General features: G+C 49.5%; 1 protein-coding gene across 5 annotated transcripts in view; it reads right to left on the reverse strand.

Annotated features, from left to right (window-relative positions):
* The window catches only part of ZMAT5 (zinc finger matrin-type 5), a 30697-nt gene continuing 9638 nt past the window's right edge, over positions 1-21059 (reverse strand). For 3 of the 5 annotated variants that reach the window (XM_081285744.1, XM_081285745.1, XM_081285746.1), the window contains 5 exons: positions 14957-15111; positions 8846-8908; positions 7369-7449; positions 5240-5351; positions 1-211 (listed from right to left, as the gene is read on the reverse strand). In XM_081285744.1, the coding sequence (XP_081141870.1) occupies positions 82-211; positions 5240-5351; positions 7369-7449; positions 8846-8908; positions 14957-15083 (513 nt within the window). In that variant the 5' untranslated portion in view covers positions 15084-15111 and the 3' untranslated portion in view covers positions 1-81. Of the gene's footprint in view, positions 212-5225; positions 5352-7368; positions 7450-8845; positions 8909-14956; positions 15112-21059 lie in introns of all 5 variants that reach the window. The other 2 variants (XM_081285747.1, XM_081285748.1) reach the window with 2 other exon arrangements.

Consider the following 21059-nt stretch of genomic DNA (forward strand, 5'->3'; position numbering starts at 1 on the left):
TCGGCCTCCCCAGTAGGAGCAATTGTCTTTATTGTGACAGATAAGCGCTGACCAGGTAGGAGATGAGCAGGGGCAAGGGGCTCAACCCCACTGCACTCTTGGCTGCAGGGGCCACCCCCCGGGTGGGGGTGCCCTCAGGGATGGAGGCAGCTCCTGGACTGGCGGCCAGCCTATGGGGTACTGGAAGACAGTGGCTCTGATGGGTTCAGCCCTGGAGAGAAGGAGAAAGAGAATTAGAGCAGGTGCAACTGAGGCCTGGGTTGGAGCACAGCCCAGATCCAGCTCTCCCTCCCACCACCCTGGCTAGGGAGGGTCAGCTGCCTGCATGGCCCTTCTGGAAACAGACTTGAAAACACACAGACCCTTAGAGGCAGCAACCTCCTCTCCAGGAACTGAGCCCAAGGAAACAGTGAGGTTGTAGGCAGATATTGAGCTACAAGAATGGCTTTGAGAAAAACAAAAATAACCTTAGTGTCCACCCGTGGGGGACTGATTAAATACATATGCACGTCCAGTGGAGAATGATGCTATGCAGCCTGTGTAAAAATTAGGCAGACATATATGCACTGATGAGGAGAGACATACTATGTGAGTAGGGAAAAAAGCAGCTTATAAAATAATGTATATAGCATGATACTATTTTTGTTTAAAGATATATAACATATATAAATGCATAAAAAAAACCTGGAAGACACAGCAAAATGTTAACTGGTTCTGAGTGGTGCAATTATGGGTGGTTTTTTTTACTTCTTTATACTTTCCAAAAGTTTTGCAAGCACGCAAGCCTTTGAAATCCGAAAAAAAATATTGTCTAAAATGTTTTAAAAAGCCTCATTTCTCATGCTACTCACTGTCCTTAACATTCACCTCTCCCAAACCACCACCCCAGGGCCCATGGGAAGTGCCATCGATGGAAAGGCATCTTCTGTGCCCAATCTGTGGTACCCTGACCTACAGGAGCTGACTGAGACGGATGGAGGCAGCCTCCCCCCACCCTTTCAACTATGCCACATTCAGACCTGTCCATACCGGACCTCCCTCAGGCTACAAAGCACTTTGAATTCACCTGGGAGCTTGTGTATTGTCTCCTCGGGCTTGCAGTGCTCAGAGGGTAAAGACTGGGGTAGGAATGGCATTTTTTTACCCCAGTGCCCAGAGCCAGGCCTGACATGCAGAGGCGACACAGTAACTGTGTGCTGAATGACACAGTTATTCAACTATACCAAGAGCTCTTACAGACTAGGCACTATTGTGGACCAGAGACCAGGGCCTAGAAAGACCTCAAGAATCTCACATGAACCCTTTTTTTCAGATGAGACAACTGAGAGGTGCAAGGAGTCCTCACTTGTCTAGGTGACGCAAGGGATGGAGGACGAAGGGCTAGAATGCAATTCAGACATTTCTCCCTGCCCCTTCAGTTGCCTTTGTTCTAGCCACACCCCACCCCACCCCACCCCACCCCATGCCCTAGCCTTCATGAAAGGTGAGCCCTGGAAGCTTCTAACAGGCTTGGGGGCCCAGTGGCCAGCCCTCTGCAGAAAGAGAAGGGCCTGGGTTTTCTGTGAGAGGTCAGGACAGGTCTCAGGCCTCTGAGGTGGAGGAAGGGGTGGGGGCTGTGATCAGCAGCCCTGAGAGTTTGCCTCTCCCCACCCACTCAGCTTACCCTTCTCTGGGCCTGATAGTACAGGGTCAAGAACTTCTGGGAGCCCTAACTGCAGCCTCTAGGATTCCCATTGTGAGAGGAACAGGGACATCCCCTACTCAATGGGCTTCTGCCTGCTGGAAAGCACAGAAAGCAGCTCTTGACATGATTTATGGTGCTGGGGAAATTTCATAAACAGAAGGTTGAGGGTGGAGGAGGCCACAACTGCGGGAGCTGGGACTCTCTATGGAGTCACAGTGACAGTAGAGCTCCCCAGGGGGTGTGATCCTGGGAAGCCCCAGCCTCTAAGCCTCAGGCCCTTCCTCTAGCAAATGGGGCACATTTCCAGGCAGCTGGGACCCAGCTACTGGGTTCAAGGCTCAGTCCAGTGTCCCTGCCTACCCCGAGGCACCCAACAGAGAAAGGGCAACCCCTGAGTCTGCTCACAGATACCGGAGCCTTGCTAGGGTCCCAGATGTGCCAGGCCCTGGGCCTTACAGCCCATACCTGCAGCCGTGGCACAGAGTAGAGAGACGCAGGTACATGGGGTAGGACTCTACTTGAGGCTTCCAGCATGGCCTGTTTGCCCTGTGTGTAAGGACAGAAGCAGCTCCCTGGCAAATCCCCAGCTGTGGTCCTTACCAAAAGGAAATAGAGTCTTATGGAGGTGGATGGGCCAGAACAGTAGCTGTGGCCCAGAGAGGGGTATGTAGGGGAGATTAAGAGGGATAAAGTCACAATCAGAAGAGCCAACAATGGGAAGCAGGGCCGAGCATTGAACTGGCTGGGGATTAGTCTGTGTGTCTAAAGCCAGCTGCTCCCTCCCTCTGCCACTGTCTGCTCGTGGCAGATCCCTCAGGGTCAGTCTGTTGAGGGAATGAGCAAAAATGCCACCAGGCTGCACCTTCAAGAGCCTCCGTGTCCCCATGTTGACAAGGAAAGTTGGCTCAGCTCACTGTGTGTTGTGGGGTTCTGCTCAGTCTGTAGGTCTATGTGGTCCCAGGTGGGTCAGGCAGCCATCTGTTCCCCAGGAAGGAAACAGACACCCAAAGAGGAAAAGGGGGCTACCTAAAGTCCTCAGACTGGTCCCCACACATTAATACCCAGGTAACAGGCATCTAGGCTGGCCACACTGTTCCCCTAAATGCACACACATGTAGTCACCATGCCCTGGGGACACCCACACTTGCTCAAGATTGTGAAGGGGAGCTGGGGCTAGAAGGGGCCACGTCTTAGAGTGCTAAAGCTCACAGGCTGGTGGGGTTGGCAGAGGCAGTTTTAGGCAGAGGAAACCACATGCATGGGGTTCCCAGAAATCACAAATGACTGTCCATCTAAGAGACTGCTAAAGAGTCCACTGTGATTGACAGGCTAGGTATGACAGGTGATCAGGTGACCCCATGAGTCTGGTAGCCAGCAGGGAGATTCCCTTAGGCCCTGTGAACTAGGTTGTAGAATCCAGGCCCTCCCAAAGTGGAGGTGGACTTGGGAGGGGTTAAGCAGGGGAGGCCCAGGGCCAGAGTGTGTTTTGGAAGCTGGCTGGGGCTGTAATATGGAGAATGAACTGGAAGAGCTCAGGGGAGGGGAGAGACCTAGGAGAGGGCTGTTATGGCCAGCTAGGAGAGCCACAATAGAACAACCCAGAGGCTGGAATCTAATTCCCTACAACCCTACAGGAGGGGTTCATGGACGCAGAAGCACAGCCCCGATGAGCAGAGGTATCATGTTTCCCAAAACTACCCTGCAGGGAGAGGACTATGGGAGACCAAGGTAGCAATGGCAACAGCAAGAATAAAAGGTCACCTCCTTTCCAACAACTCTTTTTTCTTAAGGCTGTACAGGTCTGTTCTGCCCAAAGAATGATTCATATTGGCTTGAAGCCTTCAGGAGGCAGGTGAACAGGTGGGGAAGGGGCAGAGAATGTTTGTGGAGAAAGCAGATCTCTTGGAAGTGCCCAAGTTGATTGGCCAGAGGAAAAGTGACCTGGCAGAGCAGTTTAGACCCTGCTCCCCAGAGCCCAAGGTGGGTCCCAGTTGTAGGCACCATTCCAAAAACTGCTACTGCCATATTAGCAGCTCCAATCCAGCTAGACTGGAGACCACAGGGTCTTCCTGGATCCTCCTCACAGCCCTAAGAGGTATTCAGGGTATAACTCACTCCCAGGAGACACCACAGGGCAAAAGCAGGGCCGTAAGTGGCCAGGACAACATGAGGTTGGGAGGAACTCATTCATATGGGACCAGTTCCAAGGAGTGGTGCAGAGCAGAGACTGAACTGAAGTGATCTCAGGAAAATGGGGATCCCCAGAACTCCCTAGTCAGACCAACCCTCCACCATATGAGCAGAAGTAACTTGGCATTCAGGATCTGGATCCCTGGAAGATGGCTGGTAACAACAGGGGGCACCCAGATGACCAAAGTCACAATCCCTTCAGACAGGTCCAAAAGGCAGGGATGGCACACTCCAACATTTGAGTGTTGTCCAACTATATAGTTTTAAGGTAGGGGTATACTGGGCACATATTTAGAATAAAGGTAAAATACAAAATTAACTTTAAAAGACCTTAATCATCTCTTTCCACTGGTCCAAGAAATTTGCCTTCACCTTCTGACACAGCCCCAAGGGAAGTCCATGGACTTCTCTGACCAGACCCTCTTGGCTCAGGTCAGGTTGTCATCCCATGAGACCATACCACAGAGCAATTAGGGCCTGAAGTGCTACTGCAAGATGGGGAATCAAGGTGGCCCAGGGTAGGGCAACTTGCACACAGTCATGTGCAGCTCACAAGCACACCCCTTGGTCCCCTTTTGTACCCTCTCTTCCTCCCATTTCCTCCCCCTCTCCATTACTGGCAGCGGGGAGCTCAGGAGCCCTGGACTTTGGCTGTGATGCTAGGTGGCTGCGGAAGCTCCTGCCTATCTCTGTGCTTCTCTGTGTTAATGTATAGTGTGGGCTGTGTCTGAGAGGGGAGGGTCTGAGATGGCATGCAGCCCACATTTGAGGGCCCCTGGCCCAGCATGCTCCCTGTATGAGAAGTTCCTGTCCATTTTTGAGCATTCTGAGTGCTCAGGCCACTCCCCCTTAGGGAGGCGTGGGAGAATGATGTTGTCAGCCCCTGTACAGTCCCTGCTCTGCCTATTCCTAGCTGTGTGCCCTTGAGCAAGTTGAACGTCTCCATGAGCCTCAGTTTCCCATCTGTGGGGCCCTGGGACAGGCAGTGGATGATGGACCACTGGGAGCTTGGCCACCACAGCTCAAGTCCATCTCTCTAGCAATGGACTTAGTGCTGTAGAGTCAACCTGGCCAACACTTCCCCTACCACCAGCACACACTGCCAGAGGGGGATGAGACATAAAAGGTGGGGACCAAGGACAGGTACCTTTAAATGTATACCCCCTCTGGCCAGTGCCTGGGGACCCAAGAGCCTCCACTGTAGCCCTACTCATAGGGATCTCTGGAGGAGGGTAGGGGAAGAGTCTAACCATGGCCCTTGAATTGAGGAAGTTCATGGAGATTCCTCAACTTTAGCAAAAGACCAAAGGACAGGCTGGCTGGGGTCTTGCCCCCAGCAGCACAGAAATACCTGGGAGTCTATACCTGCTGCTCGGGGTTGAGCTCAGTCGCTTGGCTCTCTTCTCCAGCCAGTCCTCCAGGTGGCCCTCAGGGAGCTCGGGGGTGTCCAGAGGCCACTCCCTGGCCCGCCTCTCCTCTGTGGGAAATAGGGAGACAAAAGGAAGATGAGGGGCACAATTCTGCCTGCCTGAACCCCACCCTCCCGCAAAGTAACAGCAACTGGCCAGCTCGGGGGAAGTCCTGGGATGCTGCAGCAATCTTCCAGAGAAATGCAGGCTGGTAGGCCAGGAGCACTGCTGCTGGCTTGTCCCTTTACTGCCCCTACAGCTTGAGCCTATCTGCATTCCATGACCTGGTGCTACAGGCCTGGCTCTGCTCCCCATTGAAGGGAGATAGCGATGGCTGCCTCCCAAGCTTTGGGGAGCTGGAAACAGGACAATGAGTGTAAAGAGCCTAGCCCTCAGGAGGGGTTCAAATCTCAGGTGCAAGGGGTCAAAATCGGCAGTAGAACAAGGTTGAGTCTTGGTTCTGCCACCTGCCAGGTCTCCAGACAAGGCATGAGCCTCAGTTTTCTGGTTTTTCTTCTCATATAATGTTGTACAAAAAAACACTGCCATTGAACTAAAGCCAGGAAACAAATGGTCTGAGTTCATACAACCTGGGTGTGAGAGGGTGATGGGGTCTATCTCCAAGTGGTCTGGGATGGGCCATGGGCCAGAGGAAAACAAACTCATGGCATGACAACGCTTGGGGGCTGGCCCTGGGCTCACTGCACAGGGCATCATCACGTTTGACAGGTCAGGACACTGTCTCCAAGAGGTCAAGCCATGTGCCAAGGTTACAGAGGATGTGGAAGAGCCAAGACCATCCACAATGCCAGCCTCCTTGGGCCTCACCCTATCTCCATCTCTACTAGATACGATCTCAGCCTGAGCTCCCCACCACAAGCTAACCATTCCCTGAGAGCCTGTGGCGCATGGGGAGCTGGAGACATCAGCACTGCCAGGACTTGCAGGCTGGTGCCATGAGGCCTCACTTCCACCCAGAGAGAGCTCCTGGAAACCCGGTGTCAGTGCCAGAGCTGTTGTACTGGCTCCCCAGGGGAGGGCATAGAGCCCGTAGGGTCCAACTGGGCAGAGGGAAGTGAAGCCTAACAAGGGATGAGGACAAAGATCAAGGTGCCCCAGGTATTCAAGAGCTCCCTAAGGCAGCCGGACAGAGAAGAATGGATAGCAGCCTCCTGGGAGACCCAGAGTCAGTCTCTAACTCACTGTGGGGCTCTCTCAAGGTCCTATGGTCTGAGGTCTGAGTACTGGCCTTGGTTTCTTCATCTGTTCAATGAAGGGGTCATAGGAGATCAGTTAAGATGTCTAAGAGGGCCAGGTGCAGTGGCACACACCTGTAATCCCAGCAGCTTGAGAGGCTGAGGCAGGAGGATTGCAAGTTCAAAGCCAGCCTTAACAACAATAAGGCACTGAGCAACTCAGTGAGACCCTGTCTCTAAATAAAATATAAAGTAGGGCTGGGGATGTGGCTCAGCGATTGACTGACCCTGAGTTCAATCCCTGGTACCCCCTATCCTGCCAAAAAATACCTCTTACTCCCCCTCCCCCAAAAAAGCCCTCTAAGAGGGAACCTCCTTGTTCTGTAATTGGAAAGCCAGCATCGAGCTGCCCAATGGCTCCCAGGCCTGTTTCTACAGAAGCTGAAATTGCCCTGCCCCTCCAGAAGTCACTAGGCTATGAGGATCCTGAGGGAGGAAAAAGTGCTTTCTTCATTCCCCTTTCCCAAGTGCGCTAAAGGGGATCTGCCAAGTGTTGAATAGGGATTCCTATGGTGCCTGATGGAGGGGGAGAGGGAGGGACCCACCACACCTGCCGGGTTAGCGTGTGGGCAGTGGGGCACTTTCAGAGCTCCCAGGTGGGAGCCATAAATTTTTCACTTTCAGGAGACACAGCTGTATCTCTGACGCCCACCTCACATTGTGGAATTGGGGACTCCCTATCACCCTGAGCAGACCTTGGTCTGCCCCACATGATGGCTTTTACTGAGGGACAGGAGGGGAGGTGCAGAGCAGTTTCCCCAGTCACAGATCCCACATCTCTTGCCCGCACTCCATTCCCGCCCTGCATAGGGCCCCTGCCGAGACGCACCCTCCACCTGGATGCTCAGCTCTTGCAGGTCTCGCTCTGACATGTGGGAAAATCTGCAGTTGGAGCCAAAGTCACACTGGCCTGCAACAAGAAGAAAGAGTTATTTGCCATTCAAGAAGGGCGCCTATTACAGGCTGAGGGCACCCTGATGATGGGTTCTGACTTTTTAGAAACAAGGTTTTAGGGTCTCTGGTCCCACTCTCACTCAGCAGTCCTGGTGGACCAAACCTGATCAAAGTGAGTCAGGACTGGGCTGCACAGATCTCTGCAGGCTGTCTCTCATCACCAACCCCTCCTCCCCACCTCCATGAATTACATGTGGGTTCCTGAAAGAATACGCTTTCTCCTCCATGCCAGGCTGTTGCACATGCTGTGCCCCTACCTGAAGCCCCACCTGCCCACCTGGCTTGCATGAGCAGCTGGACTGCTCCTCCAAAAGACCTCAGCAGGGGCTGGAATTGTGGCTCAGTGGTAGAGTGCTTGCCCAGCATGTGTGAAGCACTGAGTTTGATCCCCAGGGACCACATAAAAATAAAAAACAAATAAAATAAAGGTATTGTGTCCATCTACAACAACAACAAAAAAATCTATTTAAAAAAAGACCTCAGGGGCTGGGGATGTGGCTCAAGAGGTAGCGCACTCGCCTGGCATGCGTGCGGCCCAGGTTTGATCCTCAGCACCACATACAAACAAAGATATTGTGTCCGCCGAAAACTAAAAAATATAAAATAAAAATTCTCTCTCTCTCTAAAAAACAAAGACCTCAGTAGCACCTTTGCTATGGAGGAACCAAAGTTTGGGTGGTTTTTCCAGGCTCAAACAAGGAAACCAAAGTATCTGGAAATAACAGGAGCATGGTGGTATCCTACATCAGTGTAACCTCCCAGTGTCAAATGTACCTCAAAGCCAAGTCTATGGGAGAGCTCCTGATCTGCAGGCCTGGTGACTATTTGGGGGGCAACACCATTTCCTGAGAAGAACAAGGCCTTTCATCTGGCTTCCCTAAATCACCCACAGTACCTCTCCCCAGGGCTAAGTTCCCTTACAAACCACTGTGGTTTTCCTCTTTGCCGTGGCTTCCAGGAAGCTCAGGGCCAAACTTTCTAGTACACAGACCTCAAGAGCAAACATGGAGACTAATTATTCTCCTGGCTTGTCCTATTTTTCCTACCCTTACTTTCATCTGTCTTTGCTGCCTTTGCTTACTAAGGTCTGTATCTCTTTGAAGTATAGTTGTCTTTGTGAGATGAGTACTGAGCAGTCAAATCAATACTTCTGAAAAGCTGAGGACTAGACCAGGGAAAGACCCAAATTCCAAACCATGGGGAGGCCCTGACTAACTGGTCAGCTGAAGCTGGGCTGCAAAGTGGACTCAGGATGGTGTCCAGAGTTGGAGAAGATACTCTGCAGAGATCCACACAAGCCAGACAAGGTATTCTTGGTCCCTGAGGGGACCCAAACCAGCAGAGCACTTTACCTGTTAGCAGGAACTTCCTGCAGGGCCGCTTGTTCTGCTCATCCAGCAAGATGGCAGCTGCATCTATATAAGAGAAGAAAGGGACTGGGTTCAGATGGCTCCGCCAAGGAGCGAGGTAGAGTCTCAGGGAACTGAGGGAAGAAAAGAGCTCCCCACACATGGAGGAGCATTGCTTTGGTTGACCATAGAGGGGGATGCTTGGCAGTGGGATCCAAGGTGACCTCCATCCCTCACCTCACCTAGGGCCAGCCAAAGTCAAGAAATAGGTTTTAGGTCAAAGGTATTTGACTTTGACTGCACAATGGACTCACATAGGGAATTTTCTTTTTCCCCAACCAAACAGAGGGGAAGGGGAAAAAAAGCTCTTTTATTTCCATATAAAATCATTTTTGAAGGGGCTGGGGTTGTGGCTCACTGGTAGAGCACTTGCATCGCATGCGTGAGGCACTGGGTTCGATCCTCAGCACCACATAAAAACAAATAAATAAAATAAAGATATTGTGTTCATCTACAACTAAAAAAATTTTTTTAAAAAAATCATTTTTCAAGTTTCAGAACATCTTAGGGCTGGGAATGTAGATCAGCAGCAAAATGTTTGCTTAGCATATGTGGGGCCATGAGTTTGATTCCCAGCACCACAAAAAACAGCAATAACTGGCTTTCTCAGAACAACTTCTAGAAATTTTAGGGAACTTTAATCAAAACATAGGTTAACCAAGTGAGAACTGACATGTGGACATTATTTCGTCTCCCCATTCAAGAGTGTCATACGTCTCATGTATTATCTCCATCTTCTCTTTATTCCCTAATAAAATTTAGAAGTTTTTAAATAATTTTATTGCTCTTCTCTGTAAAAACTTGACCTGGCAGATGAATTCATCATTTTAGGGACTGTCAGTTAACAGGACACAGTTTTATGGCCTCCTGGTTGCAAATAGCCTGACAAATTATTATTTGGCTTAGCAGCCATGTTCTTAGCTGCTATACTGAATGCTCTCCAAAGGTATTGTTCCTCAGCTTGGTATTGAAAGGTGGTAAGAGGGTGCTCAGAAATGGCAACAATTCTTATTTTCTTCTCATGAATCCACTTTACAGTACTAATGTCCCCATTCTGCAGAGGGGTAATATTGAGGTTCAGACAGGAAAATGACCTTCCCAAGGGTACATGATCAGAAAGTGGCAGCACCAGGTTTGAACCCTGGTATGTGGAAATCTAGAGCCTTTGTTCTTTCCATGTGGCTGCTGATTTCCTGATGCCTGGATAAATGGCCCAGTAATGGGGATGCCTCCCTTCAGGGCAGCTGGTGGCTGGGAAGGGAGAGGATCTGCTAGGGGCTGGGAGTTGGTTACAGCAGGATTCACTCCAGGGGGCCTGGCAGAGCCATGAGTGAAGCCAGCAATGTAAAGGAGGGTCCATCCATTAGCACCAGGCTTGTCAGGCTCAGTTCAACTACTAGAGCTAGAGATACCATGGCCTGACCTGCCTGTGTTCCTGGGGAAGCTGAGCTGGTGGGATTATGTGGATGTTGCCTAGGACCTCCCTGAGGCTAGTACCACTGAGGGAGGCAGGAGGGCTGAGCCTAAGTCCCAGACAAGAGGCACTGGCTAGGTGGCTCAGTGTAAAAGAGTTCTATTCTGTGGTGTTGCTGGCCAGTGGTTCTCAACTCTGACATGCTTTAGGATCACCACGCAACTATTAAAGTACATGGACACCTGCACCTGCCCTTCTCAGGTTCTGCTTTAATTCATCAGCATGGGGGAGCATCACAATTGTTAAAAGCTCCTGGGGTCAGGCAGGGTGGTGCACACCTATAATTCTAGTGGCTCAGGAGGCAGAGGCAGAAGGATCACAAGTTCAAAGCCAGCTTCAGCAACTTAGTGAAGCCCTAAGCAACTCAGTGAAACCCTGTCTCTAAATAAATTACAAAATAGGGCTGGGGATGTGGCTCAATGGCCAAGTGACCCTGGGTTGAATCCCCAGTACCCTCCCCTGAAAAAAAAGCTCCTGGGTACCTCTAAAGTGCACCTAGGATTAAGAAAACCCAGCCTACCCTCTGCACAAAGAGGCCCCTGTTCCTCCACATGGTGTTCAAGGCTCCTTGTTATCTGACCTGTTGGTCCTTCTCGCTTCATCTCCCAAAATTAACAGCTGCCCCTGGTGCCCCATGTTTATTTACCTAGTCATTTAGGCATTCATCTATCAAATGTTCACAAAGCACATCCTGTGTGCCAGGCACTATGCCAGGATGAGGATTTAAGTGGAGATCAAGTCAGAGCGGGTCCTTCCTTCAGTCCAATAGCCACAGTAATCCATGTGGATATAAATGGGGTAAACACTGAAAATGAACAAATGACCTGACCTGGCCTAGGGCATGGGAAGGGCATCCCTGAGGATTTATTGCCCGAGTTTAGTTCTGGGACAAAGGAACTATCTTGGGATGGGGAGGACCGAAGGAAGGACATGCCCACAGAAAGAACAGTACATGCAGTGATCAATGTGGCCAGAGCCAGGAGGGAGAGGCCAGCAGAACATGGAAACTCAGGCAGGACACACTATTGTAAGTGAGTGGGAGGTCACTTAGAAGGGCCTGTTTTATCCATCTTTGAATCTTCAGAGCCTGTCTGGGGACTAAGGACAGGTAAGTACTCATTGAGCACTGGCTGAATAAATGTGCCCATCAGATAAAAGGCCTGAGGCCACTCCTTCTAAGGACGCAGAAGCATCATTCCTACTTAGCATAAACCCTAATGTGCAGAACAGTCATCATGGGATTACTGAGCCTGTGTCACATCCCTGGGAGGTGGGTACTGTTGTTATGGCTGTTTTACATGTGACAAAATTAGGGCTACACTGTTAGTGATTCACGACTTGGGACTGAACCCAGGCAGCCTAGCTCCAGGGCCTGTGTTTGTCCTGACTGTGACCCATGGATCATCAGCCACTCTGAGGCCCTTGGAATTTGTCAAAGGCCATGAAGCTGGGAGCTGAGAACCAGTTGCTCAGGGTAAGTGCAGGCCTAGGGAAACCTTTTGAACAAGAAGACAGCTCATGTGCCAGCTTGGCCACCAGCACCTGGGGACAATGAGTAAGGCAATCCACTGGTCTAAATTTTTAAAAATTTTGTTTTAGTTGTCAATGTACCTTTATTTATTTATATGCAGTGCTGAGAATCAAACCCAGTGTCTCACACATGTTAAGCAGGTGCTCCACCACTGAGCCAAAACCCCAGCCCCACTGGTCTGGATTTTAAATTCATCATCTGTAAGTGGGGAAACTCAGGCCGCCAGCCCCGATAGCAGAGCTGATTTGATTTGTTTTGTTTTGTTTTCTGGTCCTGGGGATCAAACCCAGAAGAGCTTTACCACTGAGCCACAGCCCTTTTCATTTTTTGTTTTGAGACAGGGTCTCACTAAGTTGCTGAGGGCCTCACTAAGTTGCTGAGGCTGGCTTTGAACTCACAATCCTCCTGCCTCAGCCTCCTGAGCTGCTATGATTACAGGCATGTGCTACCATGCCCAGTTCCCCGCACAGCTGTTCTAAGGACTAGAAGTGGCTGGGCATGTGAGAGGTTGATGGGAATGCAAGAGCCCTAAGAAAGGGACTACAGCACCTGGCTTTTCATTTTTTCTGTAAGGAACACAAGGACTTCTACCCATTATTTCTGGACTCCAGGGCCCAGCTGTTATTGGCTGAGCTTCTGCGATAAGGAGCAAACGAACGCCAAGGTGATCTTGGCCTAGCTAAGGCCAAAGCACAGCCCCTCACTGGGTTTGGAAGACAGGGAGCCTGATGTCAGGATCAGAGATTTCTCAGACAGCTAGGAGCCCCCACTGCCCTGAAATTCCCCATCTGTCTCCATTCCCAAACCCTCCCAATCACAGCTGAGCAGCCTTGTTGGCCACCTTCCTCCCAAAACCTAGAAGCCTCAGTTTCTTTGCCTGAAATAGGGAGCATCTGGGAGACACTTTTTTTTTTTTTTTTTTTTTTTAATGGTGCTGGGGATTGAACCCAGGGCCTTGTGCATGTAAGGCAAGCACTCTGCCAACTGAGCTATATCACCAGCCCTAGGAGAGCTTTAAAAACACCAAGCCTAAGCCAGGTGTGGTGGCGCACACCTATAATCTCAAGGCTCGGGAGGCTGAGGCAGGAGGATGGAAAGTTCAAAGCCAGTCTCAGCAACTTAGTGAGGTCTTAAGCAACTCAACCAGACCCTGTCTCCAAATAAAATCTAAGTGCCGGGTGTGGTGGCACACACCTGTAATCCCAGTGAATCGGGAGGCTGAGGCAGGAGGACCACGAGTTCAAAGCCAGCCTCAGCAAAAGTGAGGCGCTAAGCAAATCAGTGAGACCCTGTTTCTAAATAAAATACAAAATAGGGCTGGGGATGTGGCTTAGTGGTTAAACGCCCCTGAATTCAATCCCCAGTACCAAGAAATAAAAAATACTATGCCTAAGCTAGGTGTGGTAGCACATGCAGTAATCTCAGCAACTTGGGAGGCTGAGGCAGAAATTCAAGGCCAGCCCGGGCAACTTGGTGAGACCCTGTCTCAAAATAAAAAAATTAAAAGGGGGACAGCTAGGTATGTAGCTCAGTGGGAAAGTACTTGCCTAACACATGCAAGGCCCTGGGTTTCATTTCCAGTACTCAAAAAAGAAAACAAAAAAACAAAAACAAAAACCATGCCTAGTCTTTATTCACCCAAACCCAGTAGGGTAGGGAGATCACTGTTACCATGACCAACTAGCCTTATTTATTTAAAGGTCTCTAAGTGCCTAAGAGAGTCACTGAGAAGTAAATGACAAACCATAGCAAGCACAGCATGTAGCAGGTACTCAATAAAGGCTCACTCCCTTCTAGTGAATTTTGAGTCTCAGAACAAAGAACTCCTTCTGTCTCCCTTCCCCTTTCTCCTTGGCCACCTGAACTCAGTTTGTTCCTCCCAGGCTCTTAATCCTGTCCTGGAAAACTGCTCCCTACCTGTCCAAGCACCTCTGCTGCATCACCAAGCTTCCTCTCCTTTCAGCTCAGCTCCTCCCTGGCCACACTCTGGCCCCTCCCTGACCATTCCTTGGTGTGCACATCTAGTGACAGCTATGTAGCAGCATAACTCCCATCCACAGGCATCCTGGGGGCTAGGCCATGATGGATGCTTCTGACCTGAGCTCTTTCACTCCAGTCACACCTGCTTTGCAAGAGTCCCCACCCCCACCGCAGCAGTTGGGTTATTCATTCCTCCCTCCAGCCAATCATTCAACAGACTGTTCCTGCACCACACTGTTTACCCCACACAGAGTTCTTGCTGGCAAATGTAGGCCTGGCCACGTCACATCTGTCAAAAGCTCTTCAGAAGCTGCCTTCTGCCCTTAGGACAGTGCAACCTCCTTGCTGTGGCCTCCACAGACCTGAAGCATCTAGTCCCTGCCCATACCCAGCTTTGGCCCCTACCATTCTCCGCATCACTGGCTATACCCTCTCCTCCCAGGGCATCCGATGCTTTGCTCATGGCTACCTGTTTCAGAGTCTTCTTTGCATATCCTTGGCCCCAAATGACATGGCTGGCCCTATTTCAGCTGCTGGCTCAAACATCACCTCCTTGGAGAAGCCTGTCTGTTATCTGTATCCCAAGGATGTTCCACTGTGGGTGAAGCACAGAGTCCTCAGTCAAGGTCATCGGCGAAGGGACCTTCCATTTTGGATTGCCTCTCAGTCTCTGGGGCTCTCTCCTTTTTTTGGGTACTGTTTCTATTTTTTTTTCCTTAGCATGTACTCTATCACTGAACTACATACACCCCAGCCCCTTCCTCTCTCTCTTTCTTTCTTTGTTTTTTTTTTGATACTGGGGATTGAACCTATTTTTTATTTTATTTAGAGACAGGATCTCATTGAGTGGCTTAGTTCCTACTTTTTGCTAAAGCTGGCTTTGAATCCATGATCCTCCTGCCTTGGTCTCCTGAGCCGCTGGGATTACAAGCGTGTGCTACCGGGCCCAACACCTTCCTCTTTTGGATCCTCAATGAGCCCAGACTGACCCACCATGGTGCTAATCTAATGGTTAGAGGGATCAGCATGCGGGCTCCAGCAGCCTGGCCACAGAGCCCGCATCACCCACCTCGGAACATGTCGTACCACACCTTCTTGGCCTTGAGGTGCTGCAGCCCATTCAGGTGCTTCTTTCGGTTGTGGAGATTGTCCTGGAAGGACCGGTCACAGTAGTCGCAGAAGTATCGCTTCCCCATGGCCGCCTACACCAGGTGCTGAGGCTGCCTGGAAAGTCACAAAGCTCTTGGTCAGACCTTTGGAGAAAAGGCCAGAGGTCAGAGCTCTGGGGACAGGGCCCCTGACAGAGCACTCCCTGAGGGCCAGGCCTGAGCCAAGCTTTTCTTAAGATGCCTTGTACCATGAGGAACTTCTAGAGCTAACAGGTCTAGTTCTAGAGGGATCTTTTAATTCTGATGCCCAGCCTCCAACCTCAGCCAATTAAAACAGAACCGGGTATAGCAGCACACACCTGTAATTCCAGCTACTCAGAGGCTGAGGCAGGAGGATTGCTACTTCAAGGCCAGCCTTGGCAACTTTGTGAGACTCTGTCTCAAATAAGGCTGGAGAGGGGCTGGGGATGTGGCTCAAGTGGTAGCGCACTCGCATGGCATGCATGCGGCCTGGGTTCGATCCTCAGCACCACATACAAACAAAGATGTTGTGTCCGCTGAGAACTAAAAAATAAATATTAAAAAAATTCTCTCTCTCTTAAAAAAAAAAAAAAAAAAAAGGCTGGAGATGCAGCTCAGTGGTACAGCACCAAGTTCAATCCCTAACCACAAAAACAATAACAACAAACAACTAGAACCTCAGAAGGTAAGCCCCAGACTTTAGTATTTTTTATTTATTTCATTTTATTTTTTGGTACTAGGGATTGAACTGAACCCAGGGATGCTTAATCACTGAGCCACATCACCAGCCCTTTTTATTATTTTTTTAAATTTTGAGACAGGATCTCACTAAATTGCTCAGGGCTTTGCTAAATTGCTGAGGCTGGTCTCAAACTGCTATCCTCCTGCTTCAGCCCCTTGAGTTGCTGGGATTATAGGGCATACACCACCACGCCTGGCTTTAGTATTTTTTTTTAAGCTCCCAGGTAATTCTAATATATAGCTAACCTGGAGGACCCCCACCTTATACCCTCTGGCCAGCCTCCCTCATCCCTAGCACACCTCTGACTTCTGATCTCCTTGTTCTGGTTTTCTCCATGCTGGCCCCATGGGTCTTCTCCCTGCCCCTCACACAAGCCAGGAACATGGCTGCCTCCAGGCACATGTGTTTGTATCTGCTGTCCCCTTGGCCTGGAAGCTCTCCCTGTGATGTCTGCCTGCCATACTTGCTTCCTTGGTCCTTTTTTTTTTTTGCTGGCTAGCTTTGAACTTGCGATCCTCCTGCCTCAGCCTTCTGAACTGCTGGGTTTACTATGCCCAGCCAACAGAGGGGTCTTAAGACCTTATAATGTTCTCATTTCCCTTTGGGACTGAATGAGGACCTGCCACCTAAGAATTCAGTAATCTTCTTGGGAAGCTATTAGCCTCTGCTGCCTAAGCTCTCTGGCTTAAAGGACACCCAGGAACATGATTTTAGGGGACTTGCATTTGCATTCTTTTGACCAGCTATGTGACCTCAGACAAATCTCTCTTCCTCTCTTGAATCTCTGGTTGTCCCAAAGGAAAAATGAAAATTAACTCATTTATTCCACAAATACTTGATTGCCTACTCTGTATCAAGTACTATTTTAGGTGCTGGGGCCCCAGCAATAAATAAAGCAAAAATATATCTGCCTTCATGGATTTATATTCTTGTCGGGAGAGAAAGACAATAAACGATAACAAGTAATTTATTATTTCAAAGGCGATAAGTGCTATGAGGAAAAATCAAGCTGGGAATGGAGACAGCTAAGGGGAGAGTTCTGCAATTTTAAATAAAGTGATTACTGTAGATTGTCAAAAAGATAGCATTTGAGCAAAGATCAAAGGACTGAGGGAAGCCGGGTGCAGCAGCACATGCCTGTAATCCCAGCAGCTTAGTAGGCTGAGGCAGCAGAATGACAAGTTCAAAGCCAGCAGTAGCAACTTAGCAAGGCCCTGAGAAACTCACTGAGACTCTGTCTCTAAATAAAACACAAAAAGGGCTGGGAATGTAGCTCAGTGGTTAAGCACTGAGTTCAATCTCTAGTACCAAACCAAACCAAACCAAACCAAACATAAAAACCTTGTCATTGTGACCACAGCTGCCATTCCTTTCCAGGAGATCTGCAGCCCATGGTGGGTGGCAATTCTATGGCTTTCATGCCCAGTGCTTGGGTCCTCCAGCTTGATGTCACAAGACCAGAGGGAGGATGTGTCTACTTGAGGCTGTCAAGTGGGACGTGCAAAGGCTGAGCCTAGAACAGTCCCTCAATCTGGGGTCTGGTCCCTCACTTAACAAATGATTTCCCTGAGGTCAGAAGGTGGCTACCCACGCTGGCAGCCAAAATCCCAGATTCCCAGGACCTGGCAAATAAGGATGAAGCTGGGACCTGAGCCACAGAGCAGACGGATGAGTGGGGAGGTAGAGGGGACAGATGGGGGAATGCTTCTTGGGAAGAAAAGACTAGGGATAGATGCAGAGACAAACAAGAATTCTGGGCAGTCCAGACAGCCAAGCAGGTTGATGGAAAAAGTTGCTTCTGCAGCAGACAGGGGCAGCAGTCATTAAGTCAGGGGCTGTAATGGGATCAGGAACAGCCAGTCATTCCAAATGAAAACGTATAAAATCTCTCTTCTCCCATTACTGCTGAGAAACCACATCTCAGACATGCGGACTTGATATATTAAATTTGGCAGCTCTAATACATTCCGTCTTGCCAATAAACTTATAGGAATTGGATTGAAATTGTAAGAGATGAACACTTAATGGCCGAGTGCTTAACCAAACCATTCATGGAGCTTGAAGCTCCAAGGAGCAGCTGATTCTGGAGAGTAATGGGGAAGGGAGCGGAGGAGGGGAGTGTCCCTCTGGGAGACTGACTCAAACAATGGCTCTGAAGCAGACTGAGCTGGACCACACAAGGCACTGAGAAGCTGGCTGTGTAACCTTGGGCAAGTCACTGTCCTCTCTAGGACTCTATTTCACTGTGAGAATATGAGGCAGTGGGTCTAAATGATCTGATTATTTCAGAAGTGTACAGAGAAGTTTATTAATGCGAATGGATTATTAAGGCTGGGGATGTAGCTCAGCTATAGAGCATTTGACTAGCATGTGCAAGGCCCTGGGATTGATCCCCAGCACCACTAAATAAATAAATAAAATAACAAAGACCACTAATTGACTAGCAAGTATTCAATAAGTGTTAAACTATTGTTAGAGTTAGTAGTTTATTGAGCACCTACTATGCTCTAGCACCATGCTAAGAAATATATACATCATCTCATTTGATCCTCAGGATAACCTGTGGAAATAGGACCTATGATGCCTTTTCAGATGAGGGCATAGAGACTCCAAGATGTGAAGTGACTTGGTCAAGATCACACCACTAGAAAGCATCTGAGCTGGGCTTATAACCAGGCAGCAAGGCCCACACTCCTAATCACTCAATCCAAGTCTCCTCCAACAAATCAGACCAATGGCAGTTTTCCTTCATTAATCACTCATTACACTCCCAGGACCATGCTGGCTCTTTGAACTCTAAGAGGTATATATTATAAACCTACTTACGAATGGGAAAACTCAGGTTCAGAGATGTGCTGTGAAGTTCCCTGGGTCACATGTATAAGAAGAGCAAAGAAAGCTTCAGGGTGGGAAGGTCTGTTCATGCTATCTAACTAACTGTCCCAAACCCCAACTCACCAGGAAACTGAGGCCACAGGCAAATGTCTGCCCATCCTGGTCAGGTCTATAGGTCTACAGGACCCCACATTCTAGTTCCAGCTCTGCCAGGTGAGACTGTGTCCATCATTTGCCCTCTCTGGGCCTTAGCTGCCCTATGTGTAAAGTGGCAAGAGGCTGGCTGGTGATCTCTAAGGACCTCTGCATTTCTAATATCCACTGATCAGATGAGAACATGCCCATGATAGTGCCTTTTGCCCACTTGTCCCAGCTGGGGACAGCATTGAGCACAAGGCCCTGCAATTATATGGCCTCATACAGCTAGGCTGCATGAGGCAAGGAATAAGGGCTGGGCTCTGGAGTCGACCTCAGGGCTTAAATCCTGCTTTGTAATTTGGTGATCTTGATCATTATTTAACTTCTGGCCTCAGTTAATGCTATGATAGCCATACTCCTCAAGGGGTTGCTGTGAGGATCAGATCATCCACGTGCATGCACAGAGCTGAGTCCATTAGAGATGCTCAAGGAATGTTGGCCATCACCATCCTTATTATTGGCTTCCAGAAAACAAAGGCTCAGACAAGAAACTGAATGTCAGTGCCCAACTGACCTCTGGGGCCAGCTGGTCCACATTACAAATGAGGAAAGGGAAGCCAGGAGAGGGGAAGTGAGTCCCCCAAAGCCCACAGCACAAGAGGCAGAAATGAAACTGTAACCTCCACTTCCATGGTAGGACCAGTCCCCTGTACTGCACAATAGCTCTGCAGAACCCCTCTGCCTGCAGATGGCACTGGGGGCCCGTGTTTCCCACTTACCTCATGAACTTGTCCCCATAGTCATGTGTCCAAAGCCCAATTCCTGGGCAGGAATTGGCTTCTGCAAGGTCACCGCCCTAATCACCAACTTCTACACCAACTGCCAACTGCCTCCCGCTTTAGTGCACATTAGGAAAAGGTGAGACCTGCAGAAGCCTTTCGACAGACACAGTGTCTTGCCAGCTGCATACCTTGACAAACAGAATGTTGGCCAATTTCAGCTCCAACTCACCTGCTAGCCAGGCGTCTGCACAAGACAACCAATACTACCACACTGCAGCCCTGAGTGGGGGCCAGGGACCCTGAGTAAGGGTCCAGGGACAGGGATAGACGGGGACAGCTGAAGCATCTCTAGGTGGTGGGGCCCAAACACCAGCAGGGAGTGCTGACTAAGCTGGCCTCCTCTGCTATGATTCATCCTCATCCTCTGAGGGTGGTGTGTTTAGCAGCATGTGAGCAAGCCCCTGTCCCCTGTCTAGAACACAGAATGATCTAGCCCCACTTTCCCACTGGGAACACAGGTGGTGCCACCAACTCACTTCCAGGGACAGGTCTATGGCTGAGACAACATTTGCTGACTTCCCAGAGCTTTGCCAGGTGCCAGAGCTGGCTCCTCATAGCCAAGAGGCACAGGGATGCGAGCAGGATAACTCTCTGGGGTCACATAGGTCTGGATTTGAATTCCAGTTCTGCCATTTACACTTGTGTGATCTCTGAAAGTTATTTCATGTCTTTGAGTCTGTCTTTGGTTATAAAACAAGGATCCCACAGCTGCAGAGAATTTACCAAGGTCACTGTCATCCTTCAGTATCCATAAGGGATTGGTTTCAGGACCCTCATGGATATCAAAATCCTTTGATGTTCTAGACCCTTGTATAAAATGGTATATTTGCATATAACCTACACAATTTTTCCACATACTTTAAATCATCTCTAGAATATTTATAATACCTAATACAATGTAAAAGCCATGAAAATGGTTGTTGTACTATATTGCTTAGGGAATAATAATGATGAAAAAATTCTCAGTGTTTTGACAAAAAGGACCATGGATATAAAGCAACAACATACAGTAAGTGCTCGAGAATGGAGATGTAGGGCTAGAGCTGAGTGGTAGAACCCTTGCCTAGCATGTGCAAAGCCCTATGTTCCCCCAAACTACTTCGGTTTATGGTATCACCCAGGTACTCATTCCCTCACCCACTTGGTAAGCACACCCTGACGCCAATTTAAAACTGTGATCAGCAGGGTACCATGGTGCACAACTATAATCCCAGCCACTTGGAATGCTGAGGCAGGAGGATCACAAGAGCAAGGCCACCAGGGAAACTTACGAAGACCCTTTCTCAAAACAAAAATACAGAAGGCAGGAAAACATAACTGCAAAGTCCATGCCACAGGCCCCTGGCCCCTCTTACACCTGGCTGTTTTCTATAGCATGTCTCCTCACATGCTGATCACTGTCCTGAGGACCTGCTTCCTCCACTAGCACACAGGCTTCTCATGGGCAGAGCTGTCTATCCGACCGACCCCTGCTCCCCAGCACCT

The sequence above is a fragment of the Spermophilus citellus genome, assembly GCF_964194105.1.
Source record: "Spermophilus citellus genome assembly, chromosome: 3".
NCBI classification, from domain to species: Eukaryota; Metazoa; Chordata; class Mammalia; order Rodentia; family Sciuridae; genus Spermophilus; species Spermophilus citellus.